This window comes from Artemia franciscana, chromosome 1, assembly GCF_032884065.1.
Source record: "Artemia franciscana chromosome 1, ASM3288406v1, whole genome shotgun sequence".
NCBI classification, from domain to species: Eukaryota; Metazoa; Arthropoda; class Branchiopoda; order Anostraca; family Artemiidae; genus Artemia; species Artemia franciscana.
In genome coordinates, this window is record NC_088863.1 from 29,579,699 (window position 1) to 29,596,141 (window position 16,443).

The window sequence follows — 16,443 nt, forward strand, 5'->3', positions numbered from 1 at the left end:
TCACTGATTTCGGATCAATTTATTGTTAAAGGGATAGCCGTCGGCTCCATCCCAAAAAATGATAGGATATTGTAGGGCATCGTAGCATCGATGAGTTTCAGTAATTCTTACTAACTGAGCGTTTCACTTATGAAGAATATTATCTCGAGGTAAAAACTGATCACCGACCGTAACAATTACCACTTCGTCGATAGTTGGAGCATTTTATCTACGCATATGTTCGCCAGTAGGCGTTTTATCAGCAGAAATAAAAATTTTATACGTATCAGTAGGCACCAAATCGATTGCTGTTTTGCTGAACAGGCGCACTAAATCATTATTTTCGTGGAAAAAATGTTGCAATTGGGAAACGATAGTCCTTCCAACGTCGGGAGAAATTTCGCAACGTGCATTCAATTCAGAATTGCTATCAATGTTGTAAGAATTTAAGATTCTCACCTGAGAATGGTAGAAGGGATCCTGCTCTATGATAAATTTGTCCTTTTACTTTAGAAGTAGGCATAAATTGATCTTGATTTTCAATTTGGGCACCAAACGACGTCATTTGGAAACATGAGTTATATTTTCTGATGTTTAATAACAAACGCTTAGATTCTGACGTAGTTCCAGTAAGCAAAGTCTTCAATAGCTCTGGTGGTGCAGCCAGTTGAGGAAGTTTAACTTTTCCTGAGGCGCAACACATTCCCATTGTTTCACCAAAAGTATATATGTATTTATTTACCTGACCATCCCGCGGTAAATCTTTTAGCAATTGGATGAAACGTGGCAAGTTTGATTGAACCGAAATCATAAAAAAAAACTTTCATTATGTTCTGACTTAGTAATGAATTAATTCTTGGGATAATAAAGAATAAGCAATACAACGAATTTACTTACTAAGTTGGCAAGCTGTTTTCTTACACAGTGGGGACATCGAGAACGCAATAGTTTCCCTACTGACTATAAAAAAACAGCAATTCAGCTGATTGCATTATTAAATATTAGAAACGTAGAAAAAAGTCAGAGAACAATATTTACCTGGAACGCATTGGTTTTCGAAATAATCTTTATGAGCCATAGGGCGGAATTCAATCCCTGGAGTTCGGCGTGTATCTGAGCTTAATTGACAAGTCATGTCTCTCTTTGAATAAACAACCGATCTAAAATGAAAATTTTCTATACTAATCGTCAAAGCAATAATCTAACGTTTCAATTTATATCCCCTTAACAATGATCAGTGGTCGGTAAGCAGGGCTTTCAAACCTATGTCTTTTAGGGCTGGAGTTTGAGTTCTGGTTTCACTGATTCTTTAATTTGGGAAGGGGGTTAGCGGTGTGACTCTGAGAGCTCTACCAGAGGCATCCTAGCTCCAAACGGATACCTGGTGGAATTTGGGCAGAAAACACAGGAAGTATCTGATGGTTTTCCCAACAAAGCATAGCCCTCCCTGCCAAAGGCAGGGAATGAGAATATCGGTGCCCATACTATGCAGAACATTGGTCAGAAGCCAAAATCCTTTTAGCTTCTTATAAAGTTTTGAAAAAGTAGGCTGGGCATAAAATGTTGAAGATCCAGTGTTGTGAGACGGTTCGGAGTCTCTGCTACGTCATACGTTACATCTTCCATCCCCATCCTACAAGGAAAATCCTGCCAGTGTGGCCCCGTCATGGCGTCACGGTAGATCTTTCACGAGTTTAAATATCCAGAATTGCAACACTAAACAGTACTGCAAGGTGCCCTTGTGGAATGGCGCCCCAAGAAAATTTTAACCCAGTAAACAACAAAGCATTACTTGTGGTCAGGCAAAGAATTGTCCAGAAAAGCAATCCTGGATTTTGGTTCGTGACCTATTTTTCTGTTTTGTTAAGCGAGATTTGCTTATGCTGAACATCCTCTTCTTGGCTATGTTTTTGTTATTCCGAATTGTAGCGTAATTGTTGCAGGTATGAATATATAACTACGCTAGAAGTAGTTGTCTTGAGATTGAGCGTTCAGAACATCGAATCTTGTTGATAGAAGATTATCATCAAGAGTTTAGGTCGATAGTGACCAAGATGGGCCCATAATTGCACATAACCTCAATTCAACTGGTGGTCCTAGGAAATTTTTTATTGTTTTGTTTTTGCCCGGCTTAATTACTTTGTGCAGATTTAAAGAGCATTAGTCTCTGACCTGCACTGGTAGGACCCCATTGACCCCATTGAATTTCTTTAGGCCATGACAATTTCAAATATTTTGAATAAAATAGAAATTACAGCATGAAACATAACAACTTTGAAGAAAAACTATTGTATTGACGTTTTGATAGATAAATTTATACTTTTTGAGCTGGACTTATTAGGAGTATTGGAAAACCCATCTTCCACAGGTAGGAAAAATTAAATTAGGTAATGTAGAACTTATTTATTCAATTAGGAAGGATAAGGTACATAGGCACGGAGTAGGGCTCATGACGAATAAAGATGCTTACAAGAGATGCCTAGGGTGGGAGGGTATCATCAATAGAATAATAGTCGCTCATTTTATGACCGACCGAAAAGTGCAAGGTATCAGTACTAATAGCATAAACCTCTTAGAAGCAACTGATGAAGACAGTCTAAGATGAATTTTATATACAGTTACAGGAGTAAATAGAATGGATTCCAGGTAGAAATATGATATATTTTATTAGGTAATTTAAATTTCTTTGTTAATAGACAATGAGAGTGGTCAAGTAAAGTGTATAAACATAAAAAAAATGGAGTGATAAAAAAAAATAAAGCATGGTAAAAATTTAAAGACCATTACCTGCATTGGTTTCCCTCTCGAAGACAACTAGACAAACACGCCTCTTTGTTATTTACTCCTTGTATAGTTTTCGTAAGAGTACCATCCAAATGAAATCCTGGCATTCGGATAAAAGTCCATGCTTTGGTGCAGTGGTGCTCTAGCATCAAAAATAAAAAAAAATAATAAAAGGAAACGAGCATTAATAAGAACTGTCTGATACCCTGAAATTTATTAAGTACCCGTATAATACTTTAAATAGGAGGCAGGGACCTCACCATAGACCTTCCAGATTCAAGAATGGGGCATAGGGTGTCTACGAAACCACGCCACATAGCAAGGTACTGAGCAGCAGCCGTGACATCCTCCCCATTGTGGTGGTAAAAACAACTTCACACTTTTCAGGTCCCAGTCATACTGCCGTCGTATGGTGTGTATTGGTCGACCGCTTATGCGTTTCCCAGTGGGGTGCCACTCAAATAATTTATTTGAAAGTCAATCCCCTGGCCAGCGAAGGACGTGACAAAAGTCCATCTCCTACGTATCAGGAGGAACTATGGCTGACCAGTTCGCCGACGGACTTCTACATAGGTTACCTTTTCCTGCAACGGTATGTTCAGGATCCTTTTAGGACACATAATCTCAAAAGCAACAAGTTTTTCCAGTAAGACGTTTATTTTCCAGCATTTGCTAGCATAGAGGAGGATGGACATCACATTGCAGTTTAGTAGTCGGAGCTCTAAGCGCAGAAAGTATTTACTGTTGCACCGGACTGGTTTCAACTTGTTGAAGGCAGATGTCACTTCTCCGATTCTCCTCTTGATTTCATTAGCTATTTCACCATCATATTCAATCCAGCTCCCAAGAGTTTTTTTTTACCTGCTCAATTGCTTTGGCTTTGTATTTCAGTATCAGAGGAGAGTCAAATGTGGTCATGCTCTTTGTCTTACTGACATTCACTTCAAGTAGTACTTTCTCTGTCTTTTCATCTATGTCGTTAAGTAGCAGCTGTAGTCGCTGTTTCGCTTCTTCGAGAAGAGCAACGTCATCTGCGATGTCCAGATGAGACATCTGCCAGTTGCTAATTTTCACTCCACAGCCTGAAAACTTCCGCAGAACAAAGTCCATTACAATGGCTCCACCACCTAAGCAATGACTTTGCAAATAAGAACTTCAGATGTATAATAGCCTTTGTATTTAAACCCAAATTTGATGTCAGTACGACTGAAGCAAAAGTAAATTAGTAAAAAAAATCAGAAAAAAATTGGCCTCAAATATGCAGTTTGGGGCTGCATCTACCCAAAGCACAGGCCTACGGTAGCAAGCTACTGGAAAATAAACAAAATATATTTTTACGTAAGAACTATATACTAGAAGGAAAAGGTGAGGTAATTTTAAATAATGCACACCTTTTGCAGAGTAACGCTAGTTATATACAGCACTATTACATGGCAACACATCACTTTTATTTGTCAGAATAGCCTTACATGTAAACAGCCAATGTTTTATAAAACAAACTTTTCCATGGGTTCTAAAACTTAAAGTTTGTTGCTACAAACTCTTTGATCCAGGGCTCTCTTAAATTTGAGGGGCCACCCCTCCCTTCTTCAAATTCCATTTTTACATTCAAGTCTAGTGTTCATTCAAAGATATGTTAAGCATGATTGTCCCAAAAAATTGCACCTTTTCAAATATTTCTCAGAAGAGGGAGCTATGGGGTTTGAAACACAAAAGATAAATTTTAGAGTTATTTTTTCACGGTTTTCAAGGCATTTTTCTAACCATTTCTTAAAGGATTCCCCCATATGGATATGCAGGGGATGAGGGTAGACAAGGGGTCAATTCCTCCTCGGGAAACAAGCAGACAGTAAAAAAAGTGTAATAAATAAAAATTATAGATATCCTCAAATGAGAAATACCTTGGTAGCTCGCTCTCCCTCCCCCCAATAATTTCCTGGCAGCACTAACATTACCCCTCACATCTCCTCCTTTTTATGCAAGTAAAAGAATGAGCGTAACCTTTAATGTTATACTTTGGAATTTCATTTTAATGAAGTTCATTCATGAAATTTTATTTAATATTAGACTATGGCTTTTCATTTACCCCCCCCCCCCTCCATTCATTCTGCCTTCTATATCTAACTAAAGATTCACCTAAGTTGGAAACTGTGTGTATAAAAATGCACCCTCTTTTGGAGGCTTCAGATCCCCCAAACACAGAGATACACTGGCCATCCCTCAGAATAGCTAATGCACAATTACCCACCACCATACACGAGCTCAAGAAGCCAGATATAAACTGACTTAGTTAAATCAAGCTTTTAAATGGAAAGATTATTAATCGTTTGCTTGTGTGTACTAAATCCATGCTTTGGAATGAATACGCCATCGTGCGGTAAGTTTGCCTCTGAACTGAGAAAATTAATATTCAGTCAATCCACAGTCTGGGGAGCTTAGAGTTAAACAAACTCTTACGAAATATGTGAATTTCAGAACCCAGGTGAAGGGAAAGACTCCTGGTTCTGCTGCAAGCACATTTGCAAAATGGCGAAAAATAGCATAGTCTATCTTGATGCTAAGAAATATCAAAGAAATTTTAATTCTCATTTGAATATACCGCTTCCCAATATTTTAGGATTACTGCTTCACCGAAAACATCGCCAGTAAAAAATAAAATAAAATAGATGAACGAATATACATGCATCAATGGCTCTCGAAAAAAATAAAGAATTGTGTAGCTTCTCTTTTCGACAGGTTAGGGTTGTGCTTTATTTGATAGTGTTTTTCATCTAGATCACTCCTTCTTTTTGATGTTGTTTTCCCCTTGTTCAAAAATAGGGCAAGTTTTCTCAGGCCTAAAATTTTGTTGGGCTACTATAAATATAACGAATTTCACATATATAGAATCATCATCAAAGCCATTTACTGATGAATATATATTAGACTTTCGATTACGATTAGCATGAACTGTTCCTTAATTACAATTCAATTAAAAAAACAAGGTTTTCTTAATGAATGTAAAGGGAGAACTTAGACAACATTCAAACTTAAAATGAAAAAAATATTCCGTATAAGACATGGACTGCCCCCTCTTTCTTGCTCTTTACGTTAAAGTTTTGTATCACTTTAGAAATACTTCTTATTCCCATTCAGCGACCCTTGTGCTTGAGCAGTCATCCATAAGGAATTGGGTCATAAAGACCAGCTTTTATGCACGAAGAAGAGGCGAGAGGGGGCCAAACCCCCAAAGATTAATATCAAGTTCATTTTGAGTTTTAGTATTGCTCTATACTTGCATCTGAATAAACTTTGCTTCAAACTTTAATTTCAATTCTTTTCTTATGTCCTACATAGGGTTGACCTAGATTTGGGGATGGCTAAAGGTGACTTTTTGCATAATTATCCGGCTTTTTCATAATCAAAGTATTATTATCTAAAATATGATATCGTATATATATATATATATATATATATATATATATATATATATATATATATATATATATATATATATATATATATATATATATATATATATATATATAATCCTGACGGGGTATATCCTGCTCCAGGTAGTCTTATCAGGCCTTATTTCGGCAAGTTCCTCTTAAGGCAGGAGTTGTTAAACATTTGGAGTTTGCCTGACGCTCCCGAATTAGCGATTTTGGCGGTTTTTATTTTAACAGATATTGAAAATCTGGTGAGTTTTTTGATCTGATCAAATCTCAAAGATGCCATTTTTTATAATTCCAAAATAATTATAATACCGGTTTCGGGTTTGCATTCTAGATTGCTACACTAGACACTGTTGTTGTGGGGTATCAAAAAAATAGAGCAAAAATATTCTATTCAACAATCAGAAACTTGTTTCTATAATATATACTTGCTGGCTGCAGTCCCTTCAAATACTTTACATATGTGTGTTCCAAAGTCAAAAATTCCTCTCAAAAGACTAGATGTTCTCAAAAGACTTCTTTATAATCAGGACGCATGAGAATGCTTAAATTAGAGCAAGGGACTAAACACTCGGATTGTTCTTGAGAGATTCAGTGAAGTATTAGTTAGTTGTAACCGGTTTAAACAGGGTCTGGAGAATAAGTAGCGTGTAGACAATAAACTGCCGGTTAATAAATATATACAAAAAAATATATTGTATAAATAATTACAGGAAGAATTGCTAAGAAAAACCTGCGCCTAATCGTAATTTTGAGTGAGAAACCCCATAAATTCAACCTTCTTTTGTTTATTTAGTTGAAGCGACGAAGAAAACTGATAACTTTGTCTTTGACCGAGTTGCCGCCTCGGAAAAAGATTTGACTAGGGAGTAAAATGCTTGGACTTCCACTAGGCCTTAAACGATTTGCCTTTTCATGAACGAGCAACGATAATTCATCTGATAGAGGTGAATGTACGTAATTGTAAAAGATGGCCGAATTCACTACGTCAAAACGAAAGAGAGTTTTAAAATTTTGTAGACGGTCCTAGAAGGCTCTTAGACACTTTTAGTTTCATTGCATAATTTGCTCACACACAGAGGTATGTTTATATATAGTATACCCAGCTCAAGGTAGTCGTTGTGCTTTGTTTTGGTAAGTTGCCCGTAAAGGATTTGCCTTTCCATGAACGAGCTACTAATATTCTCAGATTGAGACGTTACATACGTTAAGATCAAAACTTGGTTTTTATTGTTTTTGTTTCTATTGACAAAGGGTCGTTCTTCATTTACAGTTTGTTACAACGATCTCTTGGGTCCACGGCTCTGTTAAATATGAAGGAGACTACTGTTTCCTTGTTCAGCCCGCCTATTTTTAAATTTTCATTTGATATTCGTATAATAAAGCTTCCAAAATGGTAATCATTCCAAACAAAATACAACCCTCTAAATATTTATTAGGGGGGAGGGGTCTTAAATTACAGATTTTAATAATATATTGGAAATTTTCATGGTTATGAAAGCGCACTACATGAACAAAATCGTTTATAAGAATATCCACCGCGGAAACCGTGGGGGCGGGAGAATGTCCCTATAAAACAAGAACATACTCATAAATATAAATCAATAGAAAAATGCGAAACATTCCCATTTAAATTTCGTGGAAATATATGCTTCTAGTAGCACTTAACCCCCATCCCAGCGAATTTTCTGGTGGAGCTCATGATACTCAACCTTTTGTGGCGGTAAGCATATCCAGTAAGCATAAGAACGTAATACTTAAGGTTGTAAAAACAATATTGTCTGGGATTCCCGAGAACCATGGTGGATTAGATTAATTCCAGCCCCCCAAATCCCAAATCCTCCTTCAATATTTATCTGAAGCTTCACGGTTAGGCAGGCAACCTGTGTATAAGAAAACACTTTTAGACTTCAAGCACAATCTCCCACTACAGGGAGATCCACTGGACCTCCTCCATAATGGCGGATGTAAAATTATGCACTACTGTTAATGATTTTATGAAATCTCAGATAAATGAACTTAAATAAATGCCTATATCAACCATTTATTTATTTTGTATTAGTCTATCTCTAGGAACAAATGTACCACCTTGCGGCATTACTGCCTCTTAAACTTTAAAGCTCATTCAATAGTTTTTCAGTAATTTAAAATTGACTTTTTATACTACAATTTTCAATACATGTCTTTTTGGGTCTTTTCGCACAATAATTCTTGTTTCACGCTACAAAATGGCAGAAAACACCCTTTTCTGTGACCAGTATTTTTTGCTACCTAAAAGAAGCACTGCAGCTTCTGATTGCCTTTCTAATGGCCCTTCTCCCAATCTAGGGCAATTAGTTCGATAAAATCACGCTGAGGAAAATAAAGATAAACATAAAAACAAATAAACACGCAACGGTTATAAAACCCTGTCGGAAAAAATTCAAAATTTCATATTTTGGTACAAAAAACCTCGACGGTAGAGTTTTCTGATAGGCGGACTTTCATGGTGTTGTTTTCATCAAACTCACTTGCTTTTTTGAGCAGTGTTCATCCCCACTCCTTCAGAGGGACAGACAAATATTCTCAGGCTCGTAACTTGTTGTTGGTAACTTTATGCTTGATGAATTTTGTATGTTTAGGATCACTATAAAAAGTCTATTCTTTTTAAGCTTCTATTTATGTCAAAATCCTTTTTTAGACTTTTTTAGGGTTGCTATTAGCAAGTGTCTGTCCTGACTTACAGTCCGTTACCACGAACTGCCTGCACAAACTGTCTGATGAGCAAAAATACCCCATAGCCTTTTTTGAGGTCACATGCTAAATTTGTGTTGTTTCAAACAGGTTTTGCTTTTTTGCGCTTCAGAATTTTTGCTTTTCTAACTTTTTCTTCAACAAAGAATGCTCATTCATACCCATTGGATATGGCCAGCTCATTTACGCTTAAGGTTTTAATCCTAGAGTATAAAACCAGTTCAAAGAATTTACCATGAATACTGTCTTAAACTTACCATCTAAACACATTTTCTCAAAGTACATCGTCCCAGCAGTTGGAACAAGCTCCTCAGGGTAAGCTGACCTTTCCAAGGAAAAACAACGGTGCCGGGGACCCTGAACGGGTTCAATGATTAAGGCTAAACATTTGTCACCAAGTCGGTCACATTCCCTTATGCATTCCATTGTGAGCCCAAATTCACCACGGATACGTAGTTCTACCCTAGAATATTTTAAGCCTCTCAGATTACAATATTGCATTGCTGTTGAGCAATTTTTATTTATCTTACATTTTAATTTTTTAAATTATTTATCTTATTTATCAATCTACCGCTATTTATTCCAAAGACTGTCACTGACTGTCATAATTTTTTCTTGGTAAGACTTTGGCCCTCTTTGATCCAAAAGTTTTTTTTTGCAAATGACAGGCGTCGGTAGTTAGCTCTGGCTCGATCTCTCATATTAGTTAAAAAGGATATTGGAACTATCAATTTTTTTGCGAATAAGCTCTCTAACAACAATCGACGACTCCATAATTAATGACATAAGATCACTACTGGGGGAAAAGGCTCTAACCAACATTCTGAGGAAGATAAAAAAAAAAAATAAAGTTTTAGGTCCAGCACTCTCTTAAATGCAAGCGGGACTGAAATCCCCTCAATACCCCTAGTTTACAGTCAATTTTGATATGTGCATAATATTGCTTCGAGAACAGTGACCGATGCCTCACTTTCACCCATCCTCTGTTTTGGGGGAGTATACTCTATTACCTAAAATTATACAAATTCCTAAGAACTACTCGATAGGAAAGCAAAGAAAATTTAAGAAAACAAAATTTGTCTTAAGGTTTTCCCTCTAAAATCAAACTATAAAGGAGTTAAAAGAATAAGACTACTTTCTATTCAATTGTATGAATCAAAATGTGTTGTTTTTCTGATGTGATTTAATACTACATCAGATTAATTACTGTCTTATGCATGCAGAACTCCACGTGACGTAATAAAAGTACACTTTTTCTTTTCTTAGAATTATTTAGTGGTAACACAACTAGCATGAATGTAGGTGGGTATTTTTCTTCTGAAGCAAAGAAAATATTTTTTTTTCAAAAATATTCGTGGTTGAGCACGAATTGAATTGGTAAAATATTATTTACCAATGAAAATAACTTAAATAAAATATAACATGCTGTTCTAAACTAGCGGTACTCCAGTTCAATTTTGACAAAGACATAGCAGTACCTACCTCTGCTAGTTTTTATCGAAGCTCTTTATAAAAAGCAAAAGAAATAAAAAATTCAGCCATAGGGGGATAGTTAGTGTGAGATGAGAATTCTTAAAATTTCGGTGACATGTCTTGATATAGGGACTTTGACAGCATGTTTTGCAATAGAAATGATTTATATTTTTTATATAGTTTACAAGAAGAGTAAAACATGGACTAACTACTTGGTTGATGCCAATATTTGATGGGAGAAGGGCTAATTAGATATAAAAAAATAGCTTATCGTAGAAGTTTCTACGTAACTATGAAGATGAGTGGAACTAATTTCTTAAGGAATGGGTATGCAAAAAATTGTTTCAGTTATACCTTAAGAAACCTAAACAAAATCCTATCTTAACAGGGGAACATGCCACCAATTTTAGTTATTGCCTAGATAAATGCACTTTGAATCTATTTGTACCATCTGAATCTTTTTCAGATTTTTAGCAATGCTAATATTTCATCTAAGCTTTTAATCTTTTCCTGATACAGGTTTACCTGGTATTTCGAATCTAATCTACAATTGCTTTAACAGGGGACAATGACATTCGTTTCAATGAATTTCTTAGATATTAGCTACAGCTCAGATTTTCGATCTCAGAATAAATGGAGTTAGTTCAAGACCCGTCAGGAACAGAACTCTAAGATCAAAGTTCAATAGAATATTGATAGTTGATTTCTATTTTATGAATACACCCTTTTCCTACTATTGGACGAGTTTTGTACAAAATCCAAAAATGCATTATACACGTGGCTTATTTTGCAAAGCTAGAATATAAGTCAAAATCTAAAAACAAAAAAAAAGAAATATATTTAAAAGATGTTAAAAGATCCATCCCTTCATTCGATCCGTTTCACGAGCTTCTCTTTTTAAACGGAAGGCAAAGGTTTGATATTATGGTAAATGAACAACGAGACCAAAGAAAAAATATTCATAAAGGATTTAATCATAAATTGTCACAAAATAAGAGGATAGTGACAAAAATGAAGTGCACTAATTTTAATTTGGTATTTTAATTATTAATATTTAAAATAGTTGGATTTAAAGAAGTTAAGAAAATCAATACCTTCGAATGTTCGGTACATCACTATTCGCTGTCTTTTCGTATGTCACGGGATTACGACAGCTACTAATTCTTGTGCCTGAAGTACCACGGCTGGATGAATCGTGCACTTCACTATCCTGTTCCCTTCTTTCACCAAGCGAACCGTCCAATATGCCATTATAACTTGTACTGGAATCACGGTCACCAACTAGAAACACAGTGTTTGGATATTTGTACAATTTTGTGTCATAGCCGAAACGACGATCAGTAGCAACTGTAAAACCAATGTCATCTGATTTACGGTGCGTTTCATAGCCACTATAGTCAAAAGGGCCTTCTTGTTTAGTAAAAGTGACTTTTGTGTCCTCAGGAAGTCTTCTAACTTGAACTCCATCAGTTCGAATTCCTCCTTGAGAACGGACAGACAGCTCAGGGGGAGTCAAGACTCCACTTGGCTCATAAGTCTGACTTTTCATTGTAGTCTTAAAATCTATATTGTTATTATAATTATAAACATAGATTGTTCTTGGACTTGACGGTTGATCTATGCTATCGTTATAATCAAAACTGAATCTTGGAGAACTTCTTTGAGTAAACCTAATTGAAGGAGTTGGTCCTGGTGTTTCCCCTCTATCAAATCCTCCTTTTACGTATCTTCTGTCAAATGGGGCAGTCATCCTAGTAAAAATATTTCCGTACGTTACAGTTTGTCTTGAGGCTCCTCTAGGTTTTTCTCTGCCGCACACTTTTTCAACATATAAAGCACCTGGTACACTTCCGGTTACTTCGCCAGCATATATTGCGGAAGATACACTACTTAGCAGACAATTCAGTCCAGTGGGTGGGGCCTGAAAAGGGACAGTTTTAATGTTCTATAGCAATAAAAATTCTTCCAAAAAAGGCAAAAATTAATATAAAACATTGGTCATACTCTACGCAGCATAACCAATGTTCTGTATATCTGTTGTTTGTATATCTTGCAAGAGTGCGGAGGCCACCACGGAATATTACAAATAGCTTCATCTAGAACCGAAACTGACTGAGCATAGCAACTCATTATATTGTAGGATCAAAATATTTAAACGAATTTAATCACCTCTAGTAGAAAAATATTGATCTAAAAGAAAGAGCAGAAGTGGTTTATACTGAATATATTTCTTGACATTAACCACACAGCATGAGAAGGAAAAAAAAATAGCGACGAAGACTACACTTTCCATCATAAGAAAAATCTTGGTTGAACTTCGTTGAAGGGGGTATTTTGGGACTGTTTAAAAAAAAATTAATGTTGTATTTTAATGTAAGTTTTTTTTATATTCATTTATGTTTTGCTGAGGGCTATTTCACTTAGATATAGGGTTAAAACATTTACTTGAGGGTAGAGCCCCACCCCTAAACTCAAAGAAAGAAGAAGACTAAAAAAAGAAGAAACAAAAGCTCGTACCCTTGTACACTAGCCGAAAGCATAGTATTGCTGTAAAAATGCATTCAATGACTCCCTTAGACTTAGCAATCATAAGATTTTAAACTACTTTGACTTATCTAGATATTCAAATTGAAAAAAGTGTCTTATTGATGAAAGTAAAGAACGAAGATAAAACTTGAAACAAACAGAAATTATTGTCTCGCAGTTTATGCACTATATATATATATATATATATATATATATATATATATATATATATATATATATATATATATATATATATATATATATATATATATGTAAAAGATGGCACTCCACTGAAAACTGGTCTTACTTAAAGTTAGGGGCTCATTAAAACTGTATGCTAAAATTACTAATTTCATGGCCTTATAAACTAATGTTTTGTTTTCTGCAGGACACTTATTTTCTCTCCCTAATCATGTTTTGTTGCGTTGATTTTGTGTTTTCAGCAGAGCGTCACTTTTTCACTACACAAGACATAAATTGCAGAAGACGACATTGCTTCAACACAAAAATGACAATGGTGAAAACTTAGGGACACAAATTTTAAGAAGACAAGATCGCGTAAACAGAAACTAAAAATGGTGAAAATTTTGTGATGAATATGAAAAGTACCGAAATAAGTGAACAAAAATGAAAATGTGTTAAACTCCTGGACAAAAAAAAAACTGTGAAAATTTTTGAACATAAAATCCTAATCAAAAGCGATATAACCAGAAAGCTAGCACATTACAATGGACAAAAAAGTTCAGAAGGCGAAGCCACCTGAACAAAACTTGAAAATAGTGAATCATTGGGACATAAATTGAAAATGGAAAAAATTCCCCCATCTAAACACAAGGTGTTTTAGAGCTTCGCGAAACAAAATTGAAATTGATGAAAATTTACAGATAAAAATTTAAAAATGAGATTTTAATGCTGTATACATTAAATTTAATAACTTTCAAACGTTATATACGTTATTATCAAAAAATTTGTTTCAGTTTCGGTTATAATTAGCTGAAGCCACTCCTAAAGTACGGTTCCATGCCATGAGTTGTTTTATGACAAAAACTGTTCAGAATTTCACATAAACAACGATAAAAGTTTTCAAATGCGAGCTTTTTTCATTTTTATCGGTTATACAAGTTTTTGAATGTGAAGTCTAAATATCCAGGCAGTATATGGCTTATTGTTATCACTGTCGTAAGTATGAGTTTTACCCATTATTTATTTATTTCTGTATTTTCATGTTAGGTTTAAACGTATTCTCTTGAAGGTAAGATTGCAAACTCAGCCTTTCTTATCATCCATATTGATTTTAAAATCATAGATGGAGGGTCTGAAAATTTTAGCCAATAAAAGCACAAAAAAATGAATAAAAACAAAAATTTTCCCCATCCCCAAGGTATTGGAAAAAAAATACCCTAGTCCCAGATTTCAGTGATTTGACGCCACCGGCTTGAACTCATTGTTCTTCGATATTTACCTTCATTCTGTTCATTTAGGACTTTCTAAATATTTAGGTTGCACAGATCTACCAAAGTGTGTTGTCAAAACTATCTTTACGTTAACATAGTTCCTTTTTATATATTAAAAATTACTGGATAAGAAAAAAACAGCAACAGATTACAAATACTAAAACTCCGAACACTCCCTAAAGTAGCGTGGATCAGTTTTTCACTCTCTCTGGGAGAACTTCCATTTCTGTTCTAAGCTACTTTGTCAAGTTATCTCTTCCTAATTGTACGTAAAGGCCTGTATTTAAGAATGGCAAAAAAACCAATTTCAGCTGCGAGAAAATAATAGGATTTCCCACCCCAGAAACGATAATTCAAATGAGGCAGAATTTCTTGAAAGGGGGATTTTAACTTCTACAGAAACCAAATGAGCCAAAACGTAATGCGCAATTTGAAATGAAATGAGTTTAAGATTGGAGATTATTGAATTCCTTTGGGAGTTTGAGCTTAACGGAACGTGTTTCTTTTCTTTTTGAATAAAATTATTATAGTGGGGAAAATGATGAAAGCAGACTGAGAGCAATAGATTCGGACATTATTTATTTTAAGTCTGTATGAAAAATTATCGGAAATTTCAAAACCTAAAAAAAGAAAAGGTAATAAAACAAGAAGTATTTTCAACGACAAAGAGTACATTCACGCTTTCATACACAGTGTTGCATGTTACACATGCTCGATAGTAGAACTGTTCTTAAACCGATGTGTTTATTACATCACATAACTGATTAATTAAATGTCAAAAGTCAGTTAAGTAGATTGGTGTGGCGTTGGAAGAAACATCATGGTTGGAGTGATAGCTGCGGCCTATTAAAGTCCGAACCTAGTCCATAGTAACCACAGTTTAAAACCAAGTTTTGAAAAAAAAACTGTCTGGTGACAAAAATTATCATTTGTAGCTGATTTGGGAACGGTGAGTGTTACTTCGATTAAACTAAATAGTGAACGTTATTTTGAAAACGAATTTATATGAATTTCAACAAATAGTCTGAAGCCCCTCAAAAAATGGCACTGAAAAAGAAAACCTCACCAATAGAATTACTAATATCAAAAATCCCATATGGAAAAATTACAACCTCCCTACATGACCAACAAAGAAATTCATTTTTTGAATGAAAAGCACTGGTGCGTCCCTATTTTATATTATTCTTTTCTTTATCGCTTCTGGGGTGCCGGATAGCCCGCCACTTGTGAGCTACACGGGTCATCACGGCTGACTTCTTTTTGGGTTAAAGCTTGGATCGATTAGATGATAAATAATTCTATTAATATGGCTCACTAAAGAAAATGATAAGAGAAATGTTATATTCAAACTATGTTGGATTTCTTGAAGGCTTATTAGTTTGATTTTTTGGTTTGTGTTTGTACTGGTTTCGCGTCTAATCTGCAAAAGGTAACGTGTCGCTCTGTCGCTCTTTCTGTCTTTTGCAAAATTATGTGAAGTGTTTTCCACCAGTAGACAACCCAGCATCTTGGATAGCTTATTTATTGTGTCTTATTATTGGCCTAAACAAAATACTATGCAATTAACAATCTGGAATAGGTTACATTCAACTTTCTTGTTTGATTTTTGAAAAGGACGATAAACTTTTCAAAGTCCCTGGCCTCAAATGGCCAGGGACAAATTCTGCCAGACCCTCAAATGCTGACTTGGAAATTCAACTGAGGGAACTGCCCCTCAAACAATTGAATTAAAAATAGATATTGAAAAAGCTCTATTAGGCTTACAATTTTACTAACAAACTGGAAAAAGCTTATCAGTCAAAAATGTGGCCTTAATTTGGCCGCTTTGAAGTATTTCAACGGAATTAGGGCCTATGGGGGGGTAGTATGACAATGTTAATATATGATTGAGTCACATTAAATGATGATTAGAACTTAGGATTATAATTCATTCATAAGTATGATTGAATATATTTAATTAAAACATGTGAGTAATTGGGAGACTTGTGGTTGAAATTATGTGCTTAAAGCATATTCTTCTTTTTATAAGAAGAAAAGATAACAAGAAAAAATCTTAG

At 35.1% G+C, this 16,443-nt stretch overlaps 1 protein-coding gene across 3 annotated transcripts in view; it reads right to left on the reverse strand.

Annotated features, from left to right (window-relative positions):
• LOC136028245 (uncharacterized) overlaps positions 1-16,443 on the reverse strand; it is a 306,509-nt gene that overhangs the window by 81,927 nt on the left and 208,139 nt on the right. For all 3 annotated transcript variants that reach the window (XM_065705985.1, XM_065705977.1, XM_065705994.1), the window contains exons 19-22: positions 11,501-12,327; positions 9,191-9,396; positions 2,767-2,905; positions 1,018-1,139 (exon numbers count right to left, since the gene is read on the reverse strand). In XM_065705985.1, the coding sequence (XP_065562057.1) occupies positions 1,018-1,139; positions 2,767-2,905; positions 9,191-9,396; positions 11,501-12,327 (1,294 nt within the window). The remainder of the gene's footprint in view (positions 1-1,017; positions 1,140-2,766; positions 2,906-9,190; positions 9,397-11,500; positions 12,328-16,443) is intronic.